This window comes from Manis javanica, chromosome 3 (genome assembly GCF_040802235.1).
Source record: "Manis javanica isolate MJ-LG chromosome 3, MJ_LKY, whole genome shotgun sequence".
Taxonomy (NCBI): domain Eukaryota; kingdom Metazoa; phylum Chordata; class Mammalia; order Pholidota; family Manidae; genus Manis; species Manis javanica.
Genome location: NC_133158.1, coordinates 166,428,078 through 166,453,535, shown reverse-complemented (window position 1 = coordinate 166,453,535; position 25,458 = coordinate 166,428,078). Strand labels below are relative to the sequence as shown.

Genomic DNA, 25,458 nt, shown 5'->3' with positions numbered 1-25,458 from the left:
AGGAGTAGAGACAAATTGAATGCATGGTTCTTTATTGCTAGTATATAATAACAAAAAAATTTTTATCCTATAACTTTATTATATTCACTAATTAATCGTACCAGCTTTTTAATAGATTCCATAGGATTTTGTACATAGACATTGTGTTATCTATGCAATACGGTTCTACTTCTTCCTTTTCAGCCTCAGTACCTTTTATTTCTGTTTCTTGCTTTACTGCACTGGCTTAAACCTCTCCAGTATGATGCTGAATAGAAGTTGTGAGAGGAAACATCCTTGTCTTACTCATTAATCTCAGGGGGAAAGCATTCAGTTTTTCACCCTTAATATGATGTAGCTTGTCCTTTATCAGGTAGTGAAAGTTCTCACGGATGGATATTCAAGTGATATTATGCTTTTTCTGTTTTCATTTGTTAATATGGGGAATTTTGACTGACTGATTTTTGAATGTTAAACCAGCATCCACTTGATCATGTTGTATTATCATTGTTATGTATTATAGAATGGTTATATCCTAGGTAATTAGGAAAATATTTCATAATGTATGTAGCAAATAAAATCTGTATTTAAAATTACTTAAATTTGTCAAAACACGCAATTTTTAAAATGTCTTATGTTTAAAAATTAAGAGCACTTGGGTTCAGGGCAAGATGGTGGCATGAGTAGAGAAACGGAAATCTCCTCCTAAAACCATGTATATTTTTGAAAATACAACAAATACAAGTATTCCTAAAAGAGAAATCAGACAGTACAGTACAACAGCCAGGCTACATCTACACCTGGGAAGACCCAGCGCCTCATGAAGAGGGTAAGATACAAGCCACGGCCCGGCGGGATCCAAGCATGCCCCTAACCCCAGATCCCCAGTGGGAGGAGAGGAGTCAGAGCGGGGAGGGAGAGGGAGCCCAGGACTGCTGAATACCCAGTCCTAGTCATCTATACTGGGAGCGTAGACACACAGTGCGTGGTGTGCTGGATACTAGGGAAACGGAACAGTAAAATCTGCGAGCATGTCCCTGTAGCCAGCGCCCATGGAACAAAAGAAAAGCAAGTGCTTTTTGAAAGTCTTAAAGGGACAGGAGATTACAGCTGGACGAAAGCATCCCAGCATACTCAGCCCAGCAGCTGGGAAGCCAGGGAACTCTGGGTGCCCTAAATCCCTGGGCAGCATTGCAGCTTTGAGGCCCCTCAGGGCGATAAACAGCCTCCCACCCATTCCCCCTCCAGTGCAGCCCTGCGATAGTGGAGCAGCAGCCTGAGGCTGGCCGCGCCCACAGCAGCCACGCAGAGCTGCCTCCCAGGCCAAACTTAGAGGTGTGCAGCTGCCCAGCACAAACTGCTAGGGGTCACCATTCTTGCAGAAAAAGGTGACCAGGAGGCAGGAACGGACCTTGTTTTCCCTGCTGACACATACGCCAACTGCCCAAGACCACCTCTACCACCATGAAAAGGCAGAAAAATTTGATCCAGACCAAAATCACAGAGACATCCTCCCCTGAGAGGGAACCTGGGGAGATAGATTTCATCAATCTTCCTGAAGAAGAATTCAAAATAAAAATCATAACCATGCTGATGGAGCTGCAAAGAAAAATGCAAGAGCTAACTGACAAAGAAGGAAGGGAAGCAACGGAAATAAAACAATCTCTGAAAGGACTTAAAAGCAGAATGGACGAGATGCCAGAGGCTGTTAATGGAATAGAAATCAGAGAACAGGAACACAGAGAAGCTGATGCAGAGAGAGATTGAACGATCTCCAGGAATGAAACAATATTAAGAGAACTGTGTGACCAATCCAAAAGGGACAATATCTGCATTATAGGGGTAACAGAAGAAGAAGAAGAGAGAGAAAACGGGATAGAAAGTGTATTTGAAGAAATAATTGCTGAAAACTTCCCCAAACTGGGGGAGGAAATAGTCGATCAGACCACGGAAGCCCACAGAGCTCCCAACAGAAGGGACAAAAGGAGGACAACAACAAGACATATAATAATTAAAATGGCAACGATCAAAGACAAGGACAATATTAAAGGCAGCTAGAGAGAGAAAAAAGGTCACCTACAAAGGAAAACCCATCAGGCTATCATCAGACTTCTCAGCAGAAACCTTACAAGCCAGAAGAGAATGACACGATATATTTAATTCAATTTAACAGAAGGGCCTTGAACTAAGAATACTGTTTCCAGCATGATTATCATTTAAATATGAAGGAGGGATTAAACAATTCCAAGACAAGCAAAAATTGAGGGAATTTGCCTCACACAAACCACCTCTACAAAGTATTTTAGAGGGACTGCTCTAGACAGAGGCACTCCTAAGACTAAATAGATGTCACCAGAGAAAATAAAATCACAACAAAGAAAGCAGACCAACCAAATACTAAATAAAGGCAAAAAATAAAATCAACTGCTCACAAAAGCAGTCAAAGGAAACAAAAAAGAGCACAGAATAAAACACTTAACATATAAAGAATGGAGGAAGAGGAATAAGAAGGGAGAGAAATAAAGAATCATCAGACTGTGTTTATAATAGCTCAATAAGCGAGTTAAGTTAGACGGGAAGATAGTAAAGAAGCTAACCTTGAACCTTTGGTAACCACGAATCTAAAGCCTGCAATGGCAATAAGTACATATCTTTCAATAATCACCCTAAATGTAAATGGACTGAATGCACCAATCAAAAGACACAGAGTAATAGAATGGATAAAAAAGTAAGACCCATCTATATGCTGCTTACAAGAGACTCACCTCAAACTCAAAGACATGCACAGACTAAAAGTCAAGGGATGGAAAGATATTCCATGCAAACAGGGAGAAAAAAGCAGGTGTTGCACTACTAGTATCAGACAAAATAGACTTCAAAACAAAGAAAGTAACAAGAGATAAAGAAGGACATTACATAACAATAAAGGGGTCAGTCCAACAAGAGGACATAACCATTATAAATATATATGCACCCAACACAGGAGCACCAGCATATGTGAGACAAATACTAACAGAACTAAATGAGGAAATAGAATGCAATGCATTCATTTTAGGAGACTTTAACATACCACTCACTTCAAAGGATAGATCCACTAGACAGAAAATAAGTAAGGACACAGAGGCACTAAACAACACACTACAATAGATGGACCTAATAGACATCTATAGAACTCTACATACAAAAGCAACAGGATACACATTCTTCTCAAGTGCACATGGAACATTCTCCAGAATAGACCACATACTAGGCCACAAAAAGAGCCTCAGTAAATTCAAAAAGACTGAAGTTCTACCAACCAACTTCTCAGAACACAAAGGTATACAACTAGAAATAAATTGTACAAAGAAAGCAAAAAGGCCCACAAACACATGGAGGCTTAACAAAATGCTCCTAAATAATCAATGGATCGATGACCAAATTAAAATAGAGATCAAGCAATATATGGAAACAAATGACAACAACAACACAAAGCCCCAACTTCTGTGGGGTGCAGCGAAAGCAGTCTTAAGAGGAAAGTATATAGCATATTTAAAGAAGGAAGAACAATCCCAAATGAATAGTCTAATGTCACAATAATCACAATTGGAAAAAGAAGAACAAATGAGGCCTTACGTCAGCAGAAGAAGGGACAGAATAAAGATCAGAGAAGAAATAAATAAAATTGAGAAGAATAAAACAATAGATAAAATCAATGAAACCAAGAGCTGGTTCTTCGAGAATATAAACAAAATAGATAAGCCTCTAGCCAGACTTAGTAGGAGAAAAAGAGAATCAACACACATGAACAGATTCAGAAACAAGAAAGGAAAAATCACGACAGACCCACAGAAATACAAAGACTTATTAGAGAATACTATGAAAACCTATATGCTAACAAGCTGGAAAACCTGGAAGAAATGGACAACTTCATAGAAAAATACAACCTTCCGAGACTGACCAAGGAAGAAACAGAAAATCTAAACAGACCAATTACCAGCAACGAAATTGAAGCAGTAATCACAAAACTACCCAATGAGCAAAACCGCCAGGCGAGGTGAATTTACCTCGGAATTTTATCAGACATACAGAGAAGATATAATACCCATTCTCCTTAAAGTTTTCCAAAAAATAGAAGAGGAGGGAATACTCCCAAACTCATTCTATGAAGCCAACATCACCCTAATACCAAAACCAGGCAAAGACCCCACCAAAAAAGAAAATTACGGACCAATATCCCTGATGAACATAGATGCAAAAATACTCAACAAAATATTAGCAAACCAAATTCAGAAATATGTCAAGAGAATCATACACCATGACCAAGTGGGAATCATCTCAGGGATGCAAGGATGGTACAACATTACAAAATCCATCAACATCATCCACCACATCAACAAAAAGGACAAAATCCACATGATCATCTCCATAGATGCTGAAAAAGCATTTGACAAAATTCAACATCCATTCATGATAAAAACTCTCAACAAAATGGGTATAGAGGGCAAGTACCTCAACATAATAAAGGCCATATATGATAAACCCACAGCCAACATCATACTGAACAGTGAGAAGCTGAAAGCTTTTCCTCTGAGATCGGGAACAAGACAGGGATGCCCACTCTCCCCACTGTTATTCAACATAGTATTGGAGATCCTAGCCACTGCAATTACCCAAACCAAAGAAATGCAAGGAATCCAGATTGGTAAAGAAGAAGTTAAACTGTCACTATTTCCAGATGACATGATATTGTATGTAAAAAACCCTAAAGACTCCACTCCAAAACTACTAGAACTAGTATCTGAATGCAGCAAAGTTGAGGATACAAAATTAATACACAGAAATCTGTGGCTTTCCAATACACTAACAATGAACTAATAGAAAGAGAAATCAGGAAAACAATTCCATTCACCATGGCATCAAAAAGAATAAAATACCTAGGAATAAACATAACCAAGGAAGTGAAAGACCTATACCCTGAAAACTACAGGACAGTCTTAAGAGAAATTAAAGAGGACACTAAGAAATGGAAACTCATCCCCTGCTCTTGGCTAGGAAGAATTAATATTGTCAAAATGGCCATCCCATCTAAAGCAATATACAGATTTGATGCAGTCCCTATTAAATTACCAACAGCATTCTTCAACAAATGACCAAATAGTTCAAAAATTCATATGGGAACAACAAAGACCCCAAATAGCCAAAGCAATCCTGAGAAGGAAGAATGAAGTGGTGGGGATCTCGCTCCTCAATATCAAGCTCTACTACAAAGCCATAGTAATCAAGACAATTTGGTACTGGCACAAGAACAGACCCACAGACCAGTGGAACAGAATAGCATCTCCAGACATTAACCCAAACATACATGGTCAATTAATATACAATAAAGGAGCCATGGGCATACAATGGGGAAATGACAGTCTCTTAAACAGTTGGTGCTGGCAAAACTGGATAGCTACATGTGAGAGAATGAAACTGTATCATTGGCTAACCCCATACACAAAAGTAAATTCGAAATGGATCAAAGACCTGAATGTAAGTCATGAAACTATAAAACTCTTAGAAAGAAACAGGCAAAAATCTCTTGGATATAAACATGAGCGACTTCTTCATGAACATATCTCCATGGGCAAGGGAAAAAAAGCAAAAATGAACAACTGGGACTATATCAAGCTGAAAAGCTTCTTTGTATACAGTGAAGGACACCATCAATAGAACAAAAAGACATCCTACAGGGGCGGAGCCAAGATGGCGGCGTGAGTAGAGCAGTGGATATCTCCTCCCAAAAACACATAGAGCTATGAAAATATAACAAAGAAAAATCTTCCTAAAATAGAGACCACAGGACACAGGACAACATCCAGACCACATCCACACCTGCAAGAACCCAGCGCCTTACGAAGGGGGTGAGGAAGGCCACAAACCAACAAGAAGGGAAGCTCTTCCAGCGGTCACTTGTACCAGCTCTGCACACTATCTCTATCACCATGAAAAGACAAAACTACAGGCAGACAAAAATCACCGAGACAACACCTGAGAAGGAGACAGACCTAACCAGTCCTCCTGAAAAAGAATTCAAAATAAAAATCATGAACATGCTGACAGAGATGCAGAGAAAAATGCAAGAGCAATGGGATGAGATGCAGAGAAAAATGCAAGAGCAATGGGATGAAGTCTGGAGGGAGATCACAGATGTCAGGAAGGAGATCACAGAAGTGAAACAATCCCTGGAAGGGTTTATAAGCAGAATGGATAAGATGCAAGAGGCCATTGAAGGAATAGAAGCCAGAGAACAGGAATGTATAGAAGCTGACATAGGGAGAGATAAAAGGATCTCCAAGAATGAAACAACACTAAGAGAACTATGTGACCTAGCCAAAAGGAATAATTCGTATTATAGGGATACCAGAAGAAGAAGAAAGAGGAAAAGGGATAGAAAGTCTCTTTGAAGAAATAATTGCTGAAAACTTCCCCAAACTGGGGGAGGAAATAATCGAACACACCATGGAATTACACAGAACCCCCAACAGAAAGGATCCAAGGAGAACAACACCGAGACACATAGTAATTAAAATGGCAAGGATCAAGGACAAGGAAAGAGTTTTAAAGGCAGCTAGAGAGAAAAAGGTCACCTATAAAGGAAAACCCATCAGGCTAACATCAGACTTCTCGACAGAAACACTACAGGCCAGAAGAGAATGGCATGATATACTTAATGCAATGAAACAGAAGGGCCTTGAACCAAGGATACTGTATCCAGCACGACTATCATTTAAATATGATGGCGGGATTAAACAATTCCCAGAAAAGCAAAACCTGAGGGAATTTGCTTCCCACAAACCACCTCTACAGTGCATCCTACAGGGACTGCTCTAAATGGGAGCACCCCTAAAAAGAGCACAGAACAAAACACACAACATATGAAGAATGGAGGAGGAGGAATAAGAAGGGAGAGAAGAAAAGAATCTCCAGACAGTGTATATAACAGCTCAATAAGCAAGCTAAGTTAGGCAGTAAGATACTAAAGAAGCTAACCTTGAACCTTTGGTAACCACGAATCTAAAGCCTGAAATGGCAATAAGTACATATCTCTCAATAGTCACCCTAAATGTATGGGGGTTCATCAAAATGCTCAAAACAGACCTACCATTTGACCCAGGAATTCCACTCCTAGGAATTTACCCTAAGAATGCAGCAATCAAGTTTGAGAAAGACAGATGCACCCTTATGTTTATCGCAGCAGTATTTACAATAGCCAAGAATTGGAAGCAACCTAAATGTCCATCGGTAGATGAATGGATAAAGAAGATGTGGTACATATACACAATGGAATACTACTCAGCCATAAGAAGTGGAAAAATCCAACCATTTGCAGCAACATGGATGGAGCTGGAGAGTATTATGCTCAGTGAAATAAGCCAAGCGGAGAAAGAGAAATACCAAATGATTTCACTCATCTGAGGAGTATAGGTACAAAGGAAAAACTGAAGGAACAAAACAGCAGCGGAATTACAGAACCCAAAAATGGACTAACAGGTACCAAAGGGAAAGGAACTGGGGAGGATGGGTGGGCAGGGAGGGATAAGGGGGGGGGGAGAAGAAGGGGGGTATTAAGATTAGCATGCATGGGGGGGAGTGAGAAAGGGGAGGGTGGGCTGCACAACACAGAGAGGACAAGTAGTGACTCTACAACATTTTGCTAAGCTGATGGACAGTAACCGTAATGTGGTTTTTAGGGGGGACCTGATATAGGGGAGAGCATAGTAAACATAGTATTCTTCATGTAAGTATAGATTAAAAATTTAAAAAAAAAAAGAAAAAAAGAAAGAAAGAAAAGGGGGATTACTCCTTGATAGGATAAAACTATTGGTAAATCAAAGATCAATGCATGCTTTAAATATCCTTAATGTTGATCACTTAAAGGGTGTCAGATGATCAGCTATGGAGGTACTCTTTTCTGATAATATTCCTTTCTCTTAATAAAAAAAAAAAAAAAAGCAGCTACTGTGTGCTGACCTCCAATGAGTTCTGCACAGTGGTATAGAGGGCATGTCAAAGTGTGGGCAAAGGGTCTGTTTGTTTCTATGCAGAAGATCAAGGCCTAGCTTGGATACCCAGAAAATGAACTAAGATACGATATGAGGAGGAGCTTCCGGCATCAGCACTCTCTGGAGGACTTGTGCCGGGGGATGATCATCAAAAAGCCTCCACAGGGATCCGGATGACGCTGCGGTTGTGGCTGCATCCAGCCCACCGTCTCCTGTACTTGCCATAGGAATGAAGAGGGAGATGTCTAGGCTGGTATGTGCATACAGTGAGACAACGAATTTGACCGGATCTGTACTGTTGGAACTCAACCAGGAGTTGGGAGGGGTGCAAGGTGTAGCACTCCAAAATCTTATGACTATAGACTATCTACGGTTAAAAGAACATATGGGATGTGAACAGATCCCAGAAATGGGCTGCTTTAATTTGTCTGATTTCTCTCAGACTGTTCAAGTACAGTTGGACAATATCCATCATATCATAGACAAATTTTCACAAATGCCTAGGGTGCCTAAATGGTTTTCTTGGCTTCACTGGAGATGGATGGTAATTATAGATTTGCTTTGTTTATGTCACCGTATTCCTATTATGTTAATATGTGTGTGCAAATTAGTTAGTAGTTTAAAACCTATACATACTTAAGGTACTCTACAAGAAGATATGTCAAAGAAATAATCAATCCTCCTATGTTTCCTTCCATATGCTACATCTGTAGCTTTTCTTCTTTCTTCCTAATTACAACCCTTAAATAGAATTCGTGCCTCATATCGAAGTTACCGAGCATCATAATTCCTCCAGGTGGTAAAGATACCTCGAGACAAGTGCTGGGCATAGAAGCCACAGGGCATAAATCTGCAAAGAAGTGAAAAGCTAACCTTTGCAAACAATATGGCTTCTCTCTCACTAACCAACTTTACATGTCCCTGTATGGCCCCGGAAGATGACTGGTTAGCCAGAGACGGGTAAGATTCCTCAAGGGAGGAACAACCTAAGACAGGCACAGTCGCAGGGGGGCCATCAGGTGAGAATTTGGGGATCAACAGAGGTGAGGCTCACAACCTCACCCCCCCTGCTTTGAGAGAAATCTTCTGCATCCGTGGATGTTTTGCTGTCCTTGTCTAGCCTGGATTAATACTTAGTCCATAGGCACACACCTGATCATCTGATCATCCACATTTGCCCTCTTACAGCACTAAACTATGTTTTCTACCTTTATCTTGCATCTACCTACCACTTCAGCATTTTATTAAAAATAAAAGTAATAATAATAATAAAGGGAGAAATGTGGGATGAACATATAAATCAAGTACAAAAATCAAACGAATATTCATATTTGACCTGATTGTTTATAGGTCATAATGCGTGATCAAAACCGAAAGTTTCTGTGATGAATGCCCTTGTACTGTTCACCATGTAAGAATTCATTCACTATGTAAGAATTCATTCACCATGTAAGAACTTGTTCGTTATGCTTCAGAAGATTGGAGACTGACGAGAATTAGGCCTGAGATGGATTAATGATTGTACATTGAGCATTGACCCCCCCTATACTGAATTTTATTGTTGTTAACAACCATTTGATCAATAAATATGAGAGATGCCCTCTCCAAAAAATAAAAAAGACATCCTGCAGTATGGGAGAAAATATTTATAAATGACAGATCCGATAAAGGCTTGACATGCAAAATATATAAAGAGCTCACGCACCTCAACAAACAAAACGCAAATAATCCAATAAAAAAGTGGGCAGAGTTGCGGAACCGACAGTTCTCCAAAGAAGAAATTCATATGGCCAATAGACACATGAAAAGATGCTCCACATCGCTTGTCATCAGAGAAATGCAAATTAAAACCACAATGTGGTATCACCTCACACCAGTAAGGATCGCCACCATCCAAAAGACAAACAACAACAAATGTTTGTGAGACTGTGGAGAAAGGGGAACCCTCGTACACTTCTGGTGGGAATGTAAATTTGTTTACCCATTGTGAAAAGCAATATGGAGGTTCCTCAAATGCTCAAAGTTGAAATACCATTTGACCCAGGTATTCCACTTCTAGAAATTTTCCCTAAGAATACAGCAACCCAGTTTGAAAAAGACCGATGCACCCCTATGTTTATTGCGGTACTATTTACAATAGCCAAGAAATGGAAGCAACCTAAGTGTCCATCAGTAGATGAATGGATAAAGAAATGTGGCACATATACACAATGGAATATTATTCAGCCATAAGAAGAAAACAAATCCTACCATTTGCAACAACATGGATGGAGCTAGAGGGTATTATGCTCAGTGAAATAAGCCAGGCAGAGAAAGACAAGTACCAAATCATTTCCCTCATATGCGGAGTATAAGAACAAAGAAACACTGAGGGAACAAAACAGAAGCACAGTCACAGAACCCAAGAATGGACTAATAGTTACCAAAGGGAAAAGGACTGGGAAGGATGGGTGGGAAGGGAGGGAGGGATAAGGGTGGGGAATAAGAAAGGGGGCATTATGATTAGCATGTACAGTGTTTGGGGACATGGGGATGTTTGTGCAACATAGAGAAGACAAGTACTGATTCTATAGCATCTTGCTTCTCTCATGGACAGTGACTGTAATGGGATTTGTGCCGGGGACTTGGTGAAGGGGGGAGCCTAGTAAAGACAATGTTCCTCATGTAATTGTAGATTCATGATACCAAAAAAAAAATTAAGGGTACTTTGATGAGTTTTATAGATTCATACTCATTCTTGTTGTACCTTATGGATGTTGTTTTGGTTTGTGGATTTTCTTATAGAAGTCTTTGTATATCAAAGTGCACTTTTCTCAGTTTTTATACTTCTTAAAATCAGTGAATTTCTATAATTAAAATTTTGTACAATTAGTGTTTCCATGAGGAGATTTGGTATTACAAGAAGAGTAATATAATATTTTCATTCACAGTGGGAATATATAAGGATGGTACACTTTAGAAATACGGTAAGAACGTAGAAATTGAATCTTGGTCCTTTTTTTATAAGTCATATTATCTCTTTAGCTTTACTTTGCTACTTTCTCACATAACCTTTTTGAGCTTTACTTTATTCTTTAAAATGGCATGACGATACTCATCTCAGAGGCAGTTGTAAGAATTAGAGTACATTTTGTGAAAATATGCAGTGAACTGCAAACACTGTAAAAATCAGGTATCATTTTGAGGTTTAGCATGGGAACAAGTTTCAAACAGTATGTAGTTGGAAAATTTGACTGTACCTAAGCCTAACATTAGTAACCAGAATTTTTGTCTTAGCCTGTGTTTTCTTTGTTTAGTTTCAGACATTCTTAACATTTGTCTTTACTTGGCAGCATACCATTTGCACTTAACCCACGTGTGTGATCTGTGGGTAGTGAAGAGAAATAAGGACGTAACTCCATAATCCACATCTTTGAACAAAGAATATTTTTCATCAGTGTTCATGAGTTTCTCTTACATATTAGGATATGCAGACCCTTAGTGGTAAACTAAGTTCATGAACTCAGTAATATTGAGTGAGGAAATTTGAGTACATCATTAAGTCAGATTCTGTGTTCTAACTACCAGTGACAATTACCTGTGGATTGGATTAGATGACCTTGGTTTTTATGGTCTAAAACATTTTCTACATAATGTTGCAGGAGCTGTACTGAGAATCAGAATAAAAGGCTACGGAATTGTGTGAGGCTTACCGTCTGTTTCTGAATCAAGATTTTAGGTGGAAACCACAACTGTTTCCTTGTTTCTCATTCATGCTTTAGCAGAGGATATGATGCCATACATCTGGCTCGGTTTGTAGTTTGTCCTTTAAGGTTCACACTGTTTTCTTCCCCTGCTTTGAAGCACGGCAGTTTTGATGTATTATCAAACCACAAAATGTACTTTTTGGATATTAAGTGGGGTAATGTGTGCTAAATATTATTTGGTACTCTCGGTACTGATTGTAGCATTCTTGTTTTTTCTTCCTTTGGAAATATAGCATAAGTAAATAAGTGCATAGGAAAACAATATAACCCTTTGAATATATTATGTTTTAAGGTGTTTTATGTTAAGTTGAATATGACATGTTAATTTTCTCTTATTCTTCCTTAGCATCAAGGCATGTCATGGGTTGCCTCTCATAAATGGACAAAGCTGTGACCCTTATGCAACAGTTTCTCTTGTGGGCCCTTCTAGGTAATGTTTATTGAATTACTATTATATTTTTAAGTCTTACAGTTTGATTTAAGAATTACAAAGTTAATGTTCTAGAACAAATACTAAATAATTATTATGACACAAAGTAATGAGTGTTTTGGAAGAAAAATCTTCAGTGAGTTCTGTCATATACTTGCAAACAACCAAGTGCTGTTTTCATAGAAAGAAGAAGGGTTCCATTTCAAATGTGCCAGACTTGTAAACTGTGAAAGGGAACATAGGTTTTATAGCAGTTAAAATATACTTTAAAACATAAACTTGACCTTCTTCATTCATCATCAGCATCCCTACTTTCAAATGTCTTTAATTTTATACAGATAAAATCCTATTTTAATAAATGGTAGCCCAGAATAACAAAGACAGTTTCCATATTCCTATCTGGAAAGCAATTCTGGACTATAAATGCCTTTACTATTCATGGCATTTGCTTTACAGAGCAAATTCCAAGCTGTAGACAAACTGCTGAATTACCAGAACATGATGAAGTGCACCATATCATTGCTTTAAATTACTTAAGTTTAAGTAATTTAAATTTAATAAATGGAAAAACCTATTGCATTTTGTATTTTATAACTTCATTATGGTTTCTTTCAGCAGAGCACAATATTCCCTCTACGCGAATATGTGTGTTTACACACACACACACACACACACACACACACACATACACACAACCCTCCCCTTTTCTCCTTGTCCTAAGATCTCTAGGTGGTCCTGTTTTCTAGAAAATCTATAGTTAGTCACTTTCTATTTTCATATATGTATATAAAGTACCTAACACCATGCCTGATACTTAACTGGGTGCTCAAACAATGGTATGCTATTATTATTTTAGATGGTTTTAAATTTCAAAACATACTCAATCCTATAACATCTATGCTGTCAAAATGATTTAGTTTTGCATTTTAAAAATGTTTAACCTAGTGGAGCTGTTTTGTTTTTTATTTTTGTTTATAATCTGTACCTGATAGACAAAATATTTAGTGTAATTGTTTAGTAATACATAGATAGAAACAATTTGGCATATGAATTTGTTTTAAAAAGTCACTATCGTTTTTGATACTGTATTATAGCTTTTTAAGATGTTAGTTAGCCTTGGGGGAGGTGAGGAAAGGCTGCATGGGACTTAGCCATGCATTTCTTTGCAACTTCCTCTGAATCTATAATTACTTCAAAATAAAGTTTTAAAAAAGTGGCAATACTACTGAGCTCAGAAGTAAACTGAGTTAGAATGCGTTTGTGTTCCTTCGGTATTTTTCAACATTAAGGTATTCTGAATCTCACTGTCTTCCTTCTACCATTTATTCTGGGTTGCCTTTATAATAGAATGTATTGTTAAAAATCCCTGAAGTAAGCTTGGCAGTCAGTCTAGTATAGCCATAAAGAATAATATAATCTTGGAATATACTTGATATACAAAACTTATGTATTCTTTGATAGGAGTTTTTAGAGACACCTCATTTTTTTTCTCCAAGTAGTACTTAAACCTAGTCTTCCTTGAGTCATCTTAACAGTTAAAGAGGTCAGGCTCCCTGTTTGGAAATAGCATGTTTTATAATTGTGTACTGTTAAGTTCTACAAGGTAAAACTCTACCACATTGGAACAGGAATGACCAAAAGAAGACAAAAGTAAAGAAGAAAACAAGCAATCCTCAGTTTAATGAAATCTTTTATTTTGAGGTAACTTTTTCCTTTGTTTAAATGTTAACAGTGAATATTTAATATTGAATGCTGATTTACTTTTCCATACTACAGCCATAGTAATCCTTTTATCAACTAAAGCAACTAAGCATTTCTTTCCTGAAGGCAGTAGAACCATGGTGTAATGCTGTGGAGACCCAATATATAAAAGCAATAAAGACAGAGCTTTGATTGATTTGTGGATGGAGTGGTCTAGGGTCACACAAACTCCCTAGTCATCCTCAATATCATACCCTCCTTCACACACACACACACCGAAGTTATCCAGCCCCCAACCTAACACAGTGGCCACAGGACTCTTCTTCAGAGTACTGTTTAAAAAGCACTAGTGAAGTAACTATGGTATCACTTTGTATATCTGAGTTCTGTTCCAGTTGATTTTGAACAAATCACTTATTGTGAGACTTAGGTTTCTTATCTTGTGAAAGGATAGTTTTGTGAGAGAAAACAGCAGCCCTACCTAACTCAGTTTTTAAAAGGCCCAAATGTTAGAATGCTTTGAGACTATAAAGTGCTGTATGATTAAGTCCCTATTATTATGGTCTTTTTAGCTAATTCACTCTGGACACATGCTTATGTTCATAGCTATCTTCAGCTGCCTTGAATACAGTTCCTTAAATGCATTTGGAGTTCTGTACTATGGAGCATTTGTTAAGTCCTTTTTCATATTATTTGAAAACTATAGAAAAAAATTGAAACTCTCTATTCTAAAAGATTGTGTTCTAATTCTGTAGAACAAGTTGCAACTGAGATTAACATGTAGCGAAGATGTGAAAAAGTTACATTTTGTGCTTTTTGTTCTTTTGTATGTTTTTCATGATATTTTAAAGTGAAGAGAGTCAAGATACATCTAGCCATGCCTGATTACTCTGCTTTAATAAGGGAACATAGTTTGAAGAAAATGCCAAAATTGCAGTAGTAAGAATTGTAGCGGTAGAGGCAAAGGAGGAAGAAAAACTAAAGAAAATGTACCAATATGAGACATTGCCATTTCCTGGCTAAGTTCTTAGTTTAGTTGTTCCGCATTTATTAATGGTATTAAATCTAGCCTGGAGAAAACAAAGAGGCAACTTGCAGTAAACAGATGGCTTTGAAAGTCAAGGCCTGACCTACTTGCTGTATCCAAACATACCTATTAGGTCTTGAAACATTCATTCAAAAGGCCCTTCCTTGAGCTGATTGTAAAGATAAGATTCAATCTCTGTCTTCTAGCTGGAACAAGAGATGCAAAGCATGCACACTGGTGCATCCATGCAGCACAGCAGATACTGGGGTGGTCAGACGAGCTCCACTCCAGCTGAATTAACTCAGAGCAGGGAGAACATTAGAGAGAAGGAACATTTTGAGCAGAATAGAGACAGAAAAAGAGAAATTTACACCCAAATAGCAATTAGTGATTTGATTGGAACATTGGGGTAAGGGAATAATGGGAACTAAGCTTAAACAAGTAGAGTAGAACCCACTAATGAAAAGCCTTGAGTGTCTGGCCAAGGGCTTGTATATTAAGCCATTAATGTTTTTGGTCCTGAAGAGATAAGAATAATGCAGTGTTTTGGGAAGAATTAACTGTATCTGTGGGCCAGATGGCTGAGAGAGAATAGAGATCAAGAGACTATTGTAGTTCAAAGTGTTTAAAAAAAAAAAAAGAAGGGGTGGATCTGGTCCAAGAGAGTAGCATGGAAATAAAGAGGAAGGGACAGTTGAGGAGGAAACTGTAAAGGGCAAGATAATTGGTTATAGAAAAAAAGACACAGGGAGAAACCAGATGTCCTCAAGGTTTCAAATCTGGAAAAATAGAAAAGAAGAAAGAAAACATAAGTGGTTCAGTTTGGGTCATGATGAGCTTGAGGTCTGACATGCAACATCTTCCAGTAGGCAGCTCATGACCAAAACTTAAGAAGGGTGATGGTTGTAGATACAGACTCAAGATTTGCTTTCAGAGTCAAGAACGCCAAGGGAGTGCAGATATACAAGAAAGAAGAAGAGTGAAAAAGCTCAGTTTTGCCGCTTATTAATGGTATTCAACTTGAGCATGTCTCTTAATTTCTGTACTTTAAGCTTCCTCATTTTCACGATGAGGATAGTAAATCTAGCCCTGCCTGCTTCAGACAGCCTTCTGATGAGCAAAGGAGATAATGGATATGAAAGCACTTTGCAGTTTCTTAGAACAAAATAAAAGAATAAATCCTTTGAAAAAATTTATATTTATAGGTTCTGAGGAAGAAGGGGTCCTAGAGAAAAGCAAAGAGAACAGAAGGTTGCCAGGATAGTGCCTGGGTAAACCAAAACATGAGTGTTTCTGGGAAAGGAGATACAGTTTTGTGATTAGTTGTTCAGATACAGGGGTCAAGGAAGGTGAAAACTAAGAATTAATCATCAGACTTGGTGATTAAGAGACAGGTTTTAGGAGGGTGATCTGTAAGGAAGCTAGATTATAAAGAGTTACTGTAGTGAGTGGGTGGTGAGGAAGTGGAGGCTGTGAGAATGGATTATAGTTTTGAGATACTTATCTGTGAAAGAAAAGAGATAGGAAGACCATAATTTAAGGGAATAATTTTTCTTAGACTTGAGTGAGGTGAACAAGCTCGTAAAGGAAGCTGTAATTAAAATAGATTGAATGCTTGCTGCATGCTTACTGCATACTGTGTGGAGGTAGAGTAGTCTTAGAAAAGAGGAGGATCATTTCATTCTCTTTTTTTTAAAAAGAATTAGAAAACTCACTGATTAGAAGAACCTCTGTGGGGATGGACATGTTCAGCTCGATGGTAGTTGAGGAAGTTCTTCTCAGTGGCCTTGATAATTTCAGTAAAAATGTGAAAAGGAAGTGTGCGGGTGGAATTGATATCTTTATAAATGTGGGAATGCCTTCATATAGTTCTCAGCATGTGCAGCTTCCCTGAAATAGAACACTTTTACTCTTTGAGTCACCAACAGAATATGTATGAGCCAGAGAACCTAAGATAGCTGTATATCAAGTTGATAAGAAGAGTATGGAGACAAGATTGCTTTTGATATTTTTATACCACCTTATAACCTATCTTTCCTTAGCTTTTGGGGAAAATATTACCTAGGCATTTTCCTCTGTTCATAATAAACATAGCTTATTAACATTTTAGGGATGATAATTTTTGAAATTCATCTAAGAAAAAGAGTCTTAAAAAATTTTTTTTTTTACTAAAATGTTTTATTTATAGGTAACCAGATCCAGTAGTTATACCAGAAAGTCCCAATTCCAGGTAGAAGAGGAGGACATTGAAAAGCTAGAAATTAGGTATGTATCTCGGGGTTTTACAGAATTGCTTTTTTTGGTGCCAAAAGAAAATCCTAAATTTAACTGAAAAAGATGAACCGAGCTTAATAGCATTCTCTTTAGCAAGTGTGTATCTAATTAAATCCAAGTCATCTTTTCAGTCTGATTTCTTTGCAGAAATAGTCAAGGTATATTTATTTTATAAATAAAGATGACCTGATTTTCACCTATTTTGTTATATTTTTAATTTTTCCCAAATTTAATTTCTCCTTAAAATTCTGAATCATATAGCATAATGGATGCAAAGAATATGTAGAAAATTATTTATATATTAGCCAATTTAGAAATAATTTTTTTATTCTTCTTAACATATCTGCTGTCTAACAGACATTTCAGTGAGGTAAGAAGTCTCGTAAGATAATTAAACAGGTGCATGTGTTTGAAGTTTGTGCTATTTTTAGGTCTTTATCTGCTGTTTGGGAGGGAAAGTTTTGTAAATGCATGTGTAGGTGTGGTGTTAACAGTGTGTTCAGCTAAAGGGTGTATTATTCATATGTTTGGAATGATCAGGTAATGTACTTTCTATATCACCTATCTTTACAAATTAACTGGTTCTAATTGAGAAAGAAACTGTAATTTGTGTTGGTTTCTTTCTTTAAATTCAGCTAAGTAACTCTGTAGTTTTTACTGCTACAGGTTACAGTAAAGCCTAGACTTTGAAACTAAGAAACTCTGAAGTGCTTTCTTTTAGAGGATTTAAAATAGTTACTTTCTGTGTTTAAAAGCTACAGCAGTATTTTTTGCTTCCTTAGTTTAGGTAGTGAGGTATATGACAATGCTAACATCTCTTACTTTAAGCATGTAAAATTAATGTGATAATACAAAGTAATTTGAAACTGTTTGTTGGTGTGTATTCTCATAAGCATTGTTTACAGAAAATAAAGTCAGTTTTAAATTTTCAGGATTGACTTGTGGAACAATGGAAATCTGGTCCAAGATGTTTTCCTAGGTGAGATTAAGGTTCCTGTGAATGTGTTAAGAAATGATTCTTCTCATCAAGCCTGGTAAGAAGACAAACAGTCTAGTGATCTCTGTAGTAGGTCATCCTTTTTAATACACTATATGCAAATAAGTGCTTGCTATAAGCATTTTCAATTTGCAGGGAAATAAACCAAGTCATTAGCATTAATTGATTAATCATTAATTAATTGTTGCAAAATTTAAGTATATTGAATGTTTTGTGACTTTACCTCTGGTACTGAGATATAAGAACTGAATTGTCTAGGAATATTTTTCTAGGATTGTCTACAATATTTTTCTAATTGTTTAGGATCATTGTTCAAAAACTAAATCTTAACTCTAAGGAAAAGGGAAGACAGTTAAAATATTACTTAAGTGTTGCCCATGTGAGAAGATGCCTGGTTACATATCAACATCTGTAGTTCAGAAGATTGATGATCATGGGAACTATGGATGTTTGAAATCAAAGGGTTTATTATAGGAAATCAGCTTTTTACTGTAGGGTATCACCACACTCCCTTGAAACGCACTGCAGATGGCCCTGATGTTGTTTTCTGAATGTCTACAGTTTACATGGAGTTGAGCTGATAACACTTAAAACGCTTCTCAGGAGCTCTGTGGTAGTTCAGTAATGGTTACAATATTATATTTTCATGACTTTAATAATATTAAACTGATGTTAAATTAAACCTAGTGTTCAGACATTAAATTGATGTTAGTTTCTTTAGCAGAATCAGTGTGAAACTATTGTTTTTTTCTGCCTATAGAACTTACAAGTACATCTATCCTGTCCCTTCCAAGCCGTAGATTGCCCAGCACCCTTCATGCTAAACTTGGCTTTCAGCTGAGTATAAAAACCACGCCCCTTGACAGGATAAAACTATTGGTAAATCAAAGATCAACAAAAAAAAAAAAAAAAAAAAAAAACCACGCCCTTCTCCTTGCCTTTTAACGCATACTTTTTAAAATTCAGTTTCAGTTGCTTCGAGGAGGAGTTGAAACAGTGTTTAGATGTTTCTTACTGTGGAGCATCAGTCTCATTTGTATTTAAAAGAGACTGCCTCACCTGATTGGCTGTCAGTCAGTCTTCATTTTGGACTTTGGTTCTGAAGCAGTTTCTGTTATGGACTAATTTTAGGCTTTCAAATTTTTCATTTTATTTATTTATTTATAAAACTTTTTTACATTTTTTTTCTTATCATTAATCTACAATTACATGAAGAACATTATGTTTACTAGGCTTCCCCCTTCACAAAGTCCCGCCCCACAAACCCCATTACAGTAAATGTCCATCACCGTAGTAAGATGCTGTAGAATCACTACTTGTCTTCTCTGTGTTGCACAACCCTCCCCATCCCCCCAAACATTGTACATGCTAATCATAATGCCCCCTTTCTTATTCTCAGCCCTTATCCCTCCCTTCTCACCCATCCTTCCCAGTCCTTTTCCCTTTGGTAACTATTAGTCCATTCTTGGGTTCTGTGATTGTGCTTCTGTTTTGTTCCCTCAGTGTTTCTTTGTTCTTATACTCTGCATATGAGTGAAATGATTTGGTACTTGTCTTTCTCTGCCTGGCTTATTTCACTGAGCATAATACCCTCTAGCTCCATCCATGTTGTTGCAAATGGTAGGATTTGTTTTCTTCTTATGGCTGAATAATATTCCATTGTGTATATGTACCACATTTCTTTATCCATTCATCTACTGATGGACACTTAGGTTGCTTCCATTTCTTGGCTATTGTAAATAGTACCGCGATAAACATAGGGGTGCATCGGTCTTTTTCAAACTGGGTTGCTGTATTCTTAGGGAAAATTTCTAGAAGTGGAATACCTGGGTCAAATGGTATTTCGACTTTGAGCTTTTGAGGAACCTCCATATTGCTTTCCACAATGGTTGAACAAATTTACATTCCCACCAGAAGTGTACGAGTGTTCCTCTTTCTCCACAACCTCACAAACATTTGTTGTTGTTTGTCTTTTGGATGGCGGTGATCCTTACTGCTGTGAGGTGATATCTCATTGTAGTTTTAATTTGCATTTCTCTGATGACAAGCGATGTGGAGCATCTTTTCATGTGTCTGTTGGTCATTTGAATTTCTTCTTTGGAGAATTGTCTGTTTAGCTACTCTGCCCATTTTTTAATTGGATTATTTGCTTTTTGTTTGTTGATTTTCATGAGCTCTTTATACATTTTGGATGTCAACCCTTTATCAGATTTGTCATTTATGAATATTTTCTCCCATACTGTAGGATACCTTTTTGTTCTACTGATGGTGTCCTTTGCTATACAGAAGCTTTTCAGCTTGATACAGTCCCACTTGTTCATTTTTGCTTTTCTTTCCCTTACCTGGGCAGATGTGTTCATGAAGAAGTTGCTCATGTTTAAGTCCAGGAGATTTTTGCCTGTGTTTTTTTCTAAGAGTTTCATGTTTTTATGACTTACATTCATGACTTACATTTATGATCCATTTTGAATTTACTTTTGTGTATGGGGTTAGACAATGGTCCAGTTTCATTCTTTTCCATGTAGCTGTCCAGTTTTGGCAGCGCCATCTGATGAAGAGGCTGTCTTTTCACCATTGTATGTCCGTGGCTCCTTTATCATACGTTAATTGACCATATATGTTTGGGTTAATGTTTGGAGTCTCTATTCTGTTCCACTGGTCTGTGGGTCTGTTCTTGTGCCAGTACCAAATTGTCTTGATTACTGTGGCTTTGTAGTAGAGCTTGAAGTTGGGGAGTGAGATCCCCCCCCCCCACTTTATTCTTCCTTCTCAGGATTACTATTGCTTTGGCTATTTGGGGTCTTTGGTGTTTCCATATGAATTTTTGAAATATTTGTTCCAGTTCATTGAAGAATGTTGTTGGTAATTTGATAGGGAATGCATCAAATCTGTATATCGCTTTGGGCAGGATGGCCATTTTGACAATTTTAATTCTTCCTAACCAAGAGCATGGGATGAGTTTCCATTTGTTAGTATCCTCTTTAATTTCTCTTAAGACTGTCCTGTAGTTTTCAGGGTATAGGTCTTTCACTTCCTTGGTTATGTTTATTCCTAGGTATTTTTTTCTTTTTGATGCCATTGTGAACGGAATTGTTTTCCTGATTTCTCTTTCTGTTAGTTCATTGTTAGTGTATAGGAAAGCCACAGATTTCTGTGTATTAATTTTGTATCCTCCACTTTGCTGAATTCAGATATTAGATCTAGTAGTTTTGGAGTAGAGTCTTTAGGGTTTTTTATGTACAATATCATGTCATCTGCAAATAGTGACAGTTTAACTTCTTCTTTACCAATCTGGATTCCTTGCATTTCTTTGTTTTGGCTAATTGCGGTGGCTAGGATCTCCAATACTATGTTGAATAACAGTGGGGAGAGTGGGCATCCCTGTCTTGTTCCCAATCTCAGAGGAAAAACTTTCAGCTTCTCGCTGTTCAGTATGATGTTGGCTGTGGGTTTATCATATATGGCCTTTATTATGTTAAGGTACTTGCCCTCTATACCCAGTATGTTGAGAGCTTTTATCATGAATGGATATTGAATTTTGTCAAATGCTTTTTCAGCATCTATGGAGATGATCATGTGGTTTTTGTCTCTCTTTTTGTGGATGTGGTGGATGATGTTGATCGATTTTCGAATGTTGTACCATCCTTGCATCCCTGAGATGAATCCTACTTGGTCATGGTGTATGATCCTTTTGATGTATGTTTGAATTCGGTTTGCTAATATTTTGTTGAGTATTTTTGCCTCTGCATTCATCTGGTATATTGTTCTGTACTTTTCTTTTTTGGTGGGGACTTTGCCTGGTTTTGGTATTAGAGTGATGTTGGTTTCATAGAATGAGTTTGGGAGTATTCCCTCCTCTTCTATTTTTTGGAAAACTTTAAGGAGAATGGGTGTTATGTCTTCTTTGTATGTCTGATAAAATTCTGAGGTAAATCCATCTGGCCAGGGGTTTTGCTCTTGGGTAGTTTTTTGATTACCACTTCAATTTCGTTGCTTGTAATTGGTCTGTTTAGATTTTCTGTTTCTTCCATGGTCAGTCTCAGAAGGTTGTATTTTTCTACGAAGTTGTCTTTTTCTTCTAGGTTTTCCAGCTTGTTAGCTTATAGGTTTTCATAGTATTCTCTAATAATTCTTTGTATTTCTGTGGGTCTCTCATGATTTTTCCTTTCTCATTTCTGATTCTGTTCGTGTGTGTTGATTCTCTTTTTCTCTCACTAAGTCTGACTAGAGGCTTATCTATTTTGTTTATTTTCTCAAAGAACCAGCTCTTGGTTTCATTGATTTTTTTCTATTGTTTTATTCTTCTCAATTATATTTATTTCTTCTCTGATCTTTATTCTGTCCCTCCTTCTGCTGACATTAGGCCTCATTTGTTCTTCTTTTTCCAATTGTGATTATTGTGACGTTAGACTATTCATTTGGGATTGTTCTTCCTTCTTAAATATGCCTGGATTGCTATATACTTTCCTCTTAAGACTGCTTTCGCTGCTTCCCACCGAAGTTGGGGCTTTGTGTTGTTGTCATTTGTTTCCATATATTGCTTGATCTCCATTTTAATTTGGTCGTTGGTCTATTGATTTTTTAGGAGCATGTTGTTAAGCCTCCATGTGTATGTGGGCCTTTTTGCTTTCTTTGTACAATTTATTTCTAGTTTTATACCTTTGTGTTCTGAGAAGTTGTTTGGTAGAATTTCAGTCTTTTTTAATTTACTGAGGCTTTTTTTGTGGCTTCGTATGTAGTCTATTCTGTAGAATGTTCCATGTGCACTTGAGAAGAATGTGTATCCTGTTGCTTTTGGGTGTAGAGTTCTATAGCATCTCGTTGTCGAATGCTTTTTCAGCATCTATGGAGATGATCATGTGGTTTTTGTCCTTCCTTTTTGTTTCCATATTGTTTATTCTGTTAGGTTGATCTGTTCTAGTGTGTTGTTCAACACCTCTCTGTCCCTACTTATTGTCTGTCTGGTGGATCTGTCCTTTGGAGTGAGTGGTGTGTTGAAGTCTCCTAAGATTATTGCATTCTATTTCCTCCTTTAATTCTGTTACTATTTGTTTCACATATGCTGGTGCTCCTATACTGGGTGCATATAAATTTATAATCGTTATGTCCACTTGTTGGACTGACCCCTTTATCATTATGCAATGTCCTTCTTTATCTCTTGTTACTTTCTTTGTTTTGAAGTCTATTTTGTCTGATACTAGTATTGCAGCACCTGCTTTTTTCTCCCTGTTGTTTGCATGAAATATCTTTTTCCATCCCTTAACTTTTGATCTGTGCATGTCTTTGGGTTTGAGGTGAGTCTTTTGTAAGCAGCATATAGATGGGTCTTACCTTTTTATCCATTCTGGTACTCTTTGCCTTTTGATTCGTTCATTCAGTCCATTTACATTTAGGGTGATTATTGAAAGATATGTTCTTCTTGCTATTGCAGGCTTTAGATTCGTGGTTACCAAAGGTTCAAGGTTAGTTTCTTTACTATCTTACTGTCTACCTTAACTCGCTTATTGAGCAATTTTAAACACTGTCTGATGTTTCTTAATTTCTCTCCCTTCTTATTCCTCCTCCTCCATTCTTTATATGTTAGGTGTTTTATTCTGTGCTCTTTTGTGTTTCCATTGACTGCTTTTGTGAGTAGTTGATTTTATTTTTTGCCTTTAGTTTGTATTTGGTTGGTTTCCTTTCTTTGCTGTAATTATATTCTCTGGTGACATCTATTTAGCCTTAGGAGTGCTCCCATTTAGAGCAGTCCCTCTAAAATACCCTGTAGTGGTGGTTTGTGGGAGGCAAATTCTCCCAACTGTCACTTCTTTGGGAATTGTTTAATCCCTCCTTAGTATCTAAATGATAATCGTGCTGGATGCAGTATCCTTGTTTCTAAGCCCTTCTGTTTCATTGCATTAAATATGTCATGCCATTCTCTTCTGGCCTGTAAGGTTTCTGTTGAGAAGTCTGCTGATAGCCTGATGGGTTTTCCTTTGTAGGTGACATTGTTCCTCTCTCCAGCTACCTTTAAAACTCTGTCCTTGTCCTTCATCTTTGCCATTTTAATTATTATGTGTCTTGTTGTTGTCCTCCTTGGGTCCCTTCTGTTGGGAGTTCTGTGTGCTTCTGTGGTCTGAGCAACTATTTCCTCTCCCATTTTGGGGAAGTTTTCAGCAATTATTTTTTCTATGCCTTTTTCTCTCTCTTCTTCTTTTGGTACCCTGTAGTGCAAGATATTGATGCTTTTGGATTGGTCACACAGTTCTGTTAATATTGTTTGATTTCTGGAGATCCTTTTATCTCTCTCTGTGTCAGCTTTATGCATTTCTGTTCTCTGATTTCTATTCCTTTAATGGCCTTTCGCATCTCATCCATTCTGCTTTTAAGTCCTTCCAGAGATTGTTTTATTTCTGTAGTCTCCTTCCATACTTTATCGGGTAGCTCTTGCATCTTTCCCTGCAACTCCATCAGCATGGTTATGACCTTTATTTTGAATTCTTTTTCAGGATGATTGGTGAAATCTACCCCAGGTTACCTCTTAAGGGAGGATGTCTGTGTGATTCTGGTCTGCATCAAATTCTTCTGCCTTTTCATGGTGATAGAGGTAGTTGTCGGTAGTTGGCATGTGTGTTAGCTGGGAGAACGTCCCTTCTTGCTAGTTTGTGGCATTCCTCTCCTGTGAGAATGGCGACCCCTAGCAGCTTTTGCTGGGCAGCTGCGCACAGACAGGGTCTCTGATTCATGTCCAGCCGCTGTGGAGTAAGCTCCACACGGTTGCTGTGGGCGTGGCCAGCCTCAGGCTGCTTCCCCACTATGGCGGGGCTGTGCCAGAGGCAGAAAGTCAGGAGTCTGTTTATTGCTGTGAGGGGCCTCCAAGCTGCCCTGCTGCCTTGGGGATTAGGACACCTAGTGTTCCCCAGGATTCCCACCTGCTAGGCTGAGTGCGCCGGGATGTCCGTCCAGCTGTTAGGCCCCTGTCCCTTTTAGACTTTAAAAGATCACTTGCTTTTCTTTTGTCCCATGGGTGCCGGCTGCAGGGACCCACTTTGCAGATTTTACTGTTCCATTTCCCTAGTATCCAGCACACCACACAGTGTGTGTCTGCACTCCCAGTGTGGATGGCTCGGGCTGGGTATTTAGCATTCCTGGGCTCCCACTCCCTCTCCACTCTGACTCCTCTCCTCATTCCGGGAGCTGGGGTGAGATGCACTTGGGTCCTGCTGGCCCAGGGCTTGTATCTTACCCCCTTTGGGAGGCGCTGGGTTCTTGCAGATGTAGATGTAGTCTGACTGTTG

At 37.9% G+C, this 25,458-nt stretch overlaps 1 protein-coding gene across 2 annotated transcripts in view; it reads left to right on the top strand.

Moving 5' to 3' along the window:
• The window catches only part of RASA2 (RAS p21 protein activator 2), a 174,966-nt gene that overhangs the window by 84,193 nt on the left and 65,315 nt on the right, over positions 1-25,458 (top strand). For both annotated transcript variants that reach the window (XM_037022944.2, XM_037022943.2), the window contains exons 6-9: positions 12,099-12,182; positions 13,811-13,883; positions 17,099-17,175; positions 18,117-18,218. In XM_037022944.2, the coding sequence (XP_036878839.2) occupies positions 12,099-12,182; positions 13,811-13,883; positions 17,099-17,175; positions 18,117-18,218 (336 nt within the window). The remainder of the gene's footprint in view (positions 1-12,098; positions 12,183-13,810; positions 13,884-17,098; positions 17,176-18,116; positions 18,219-25,458) is intronic.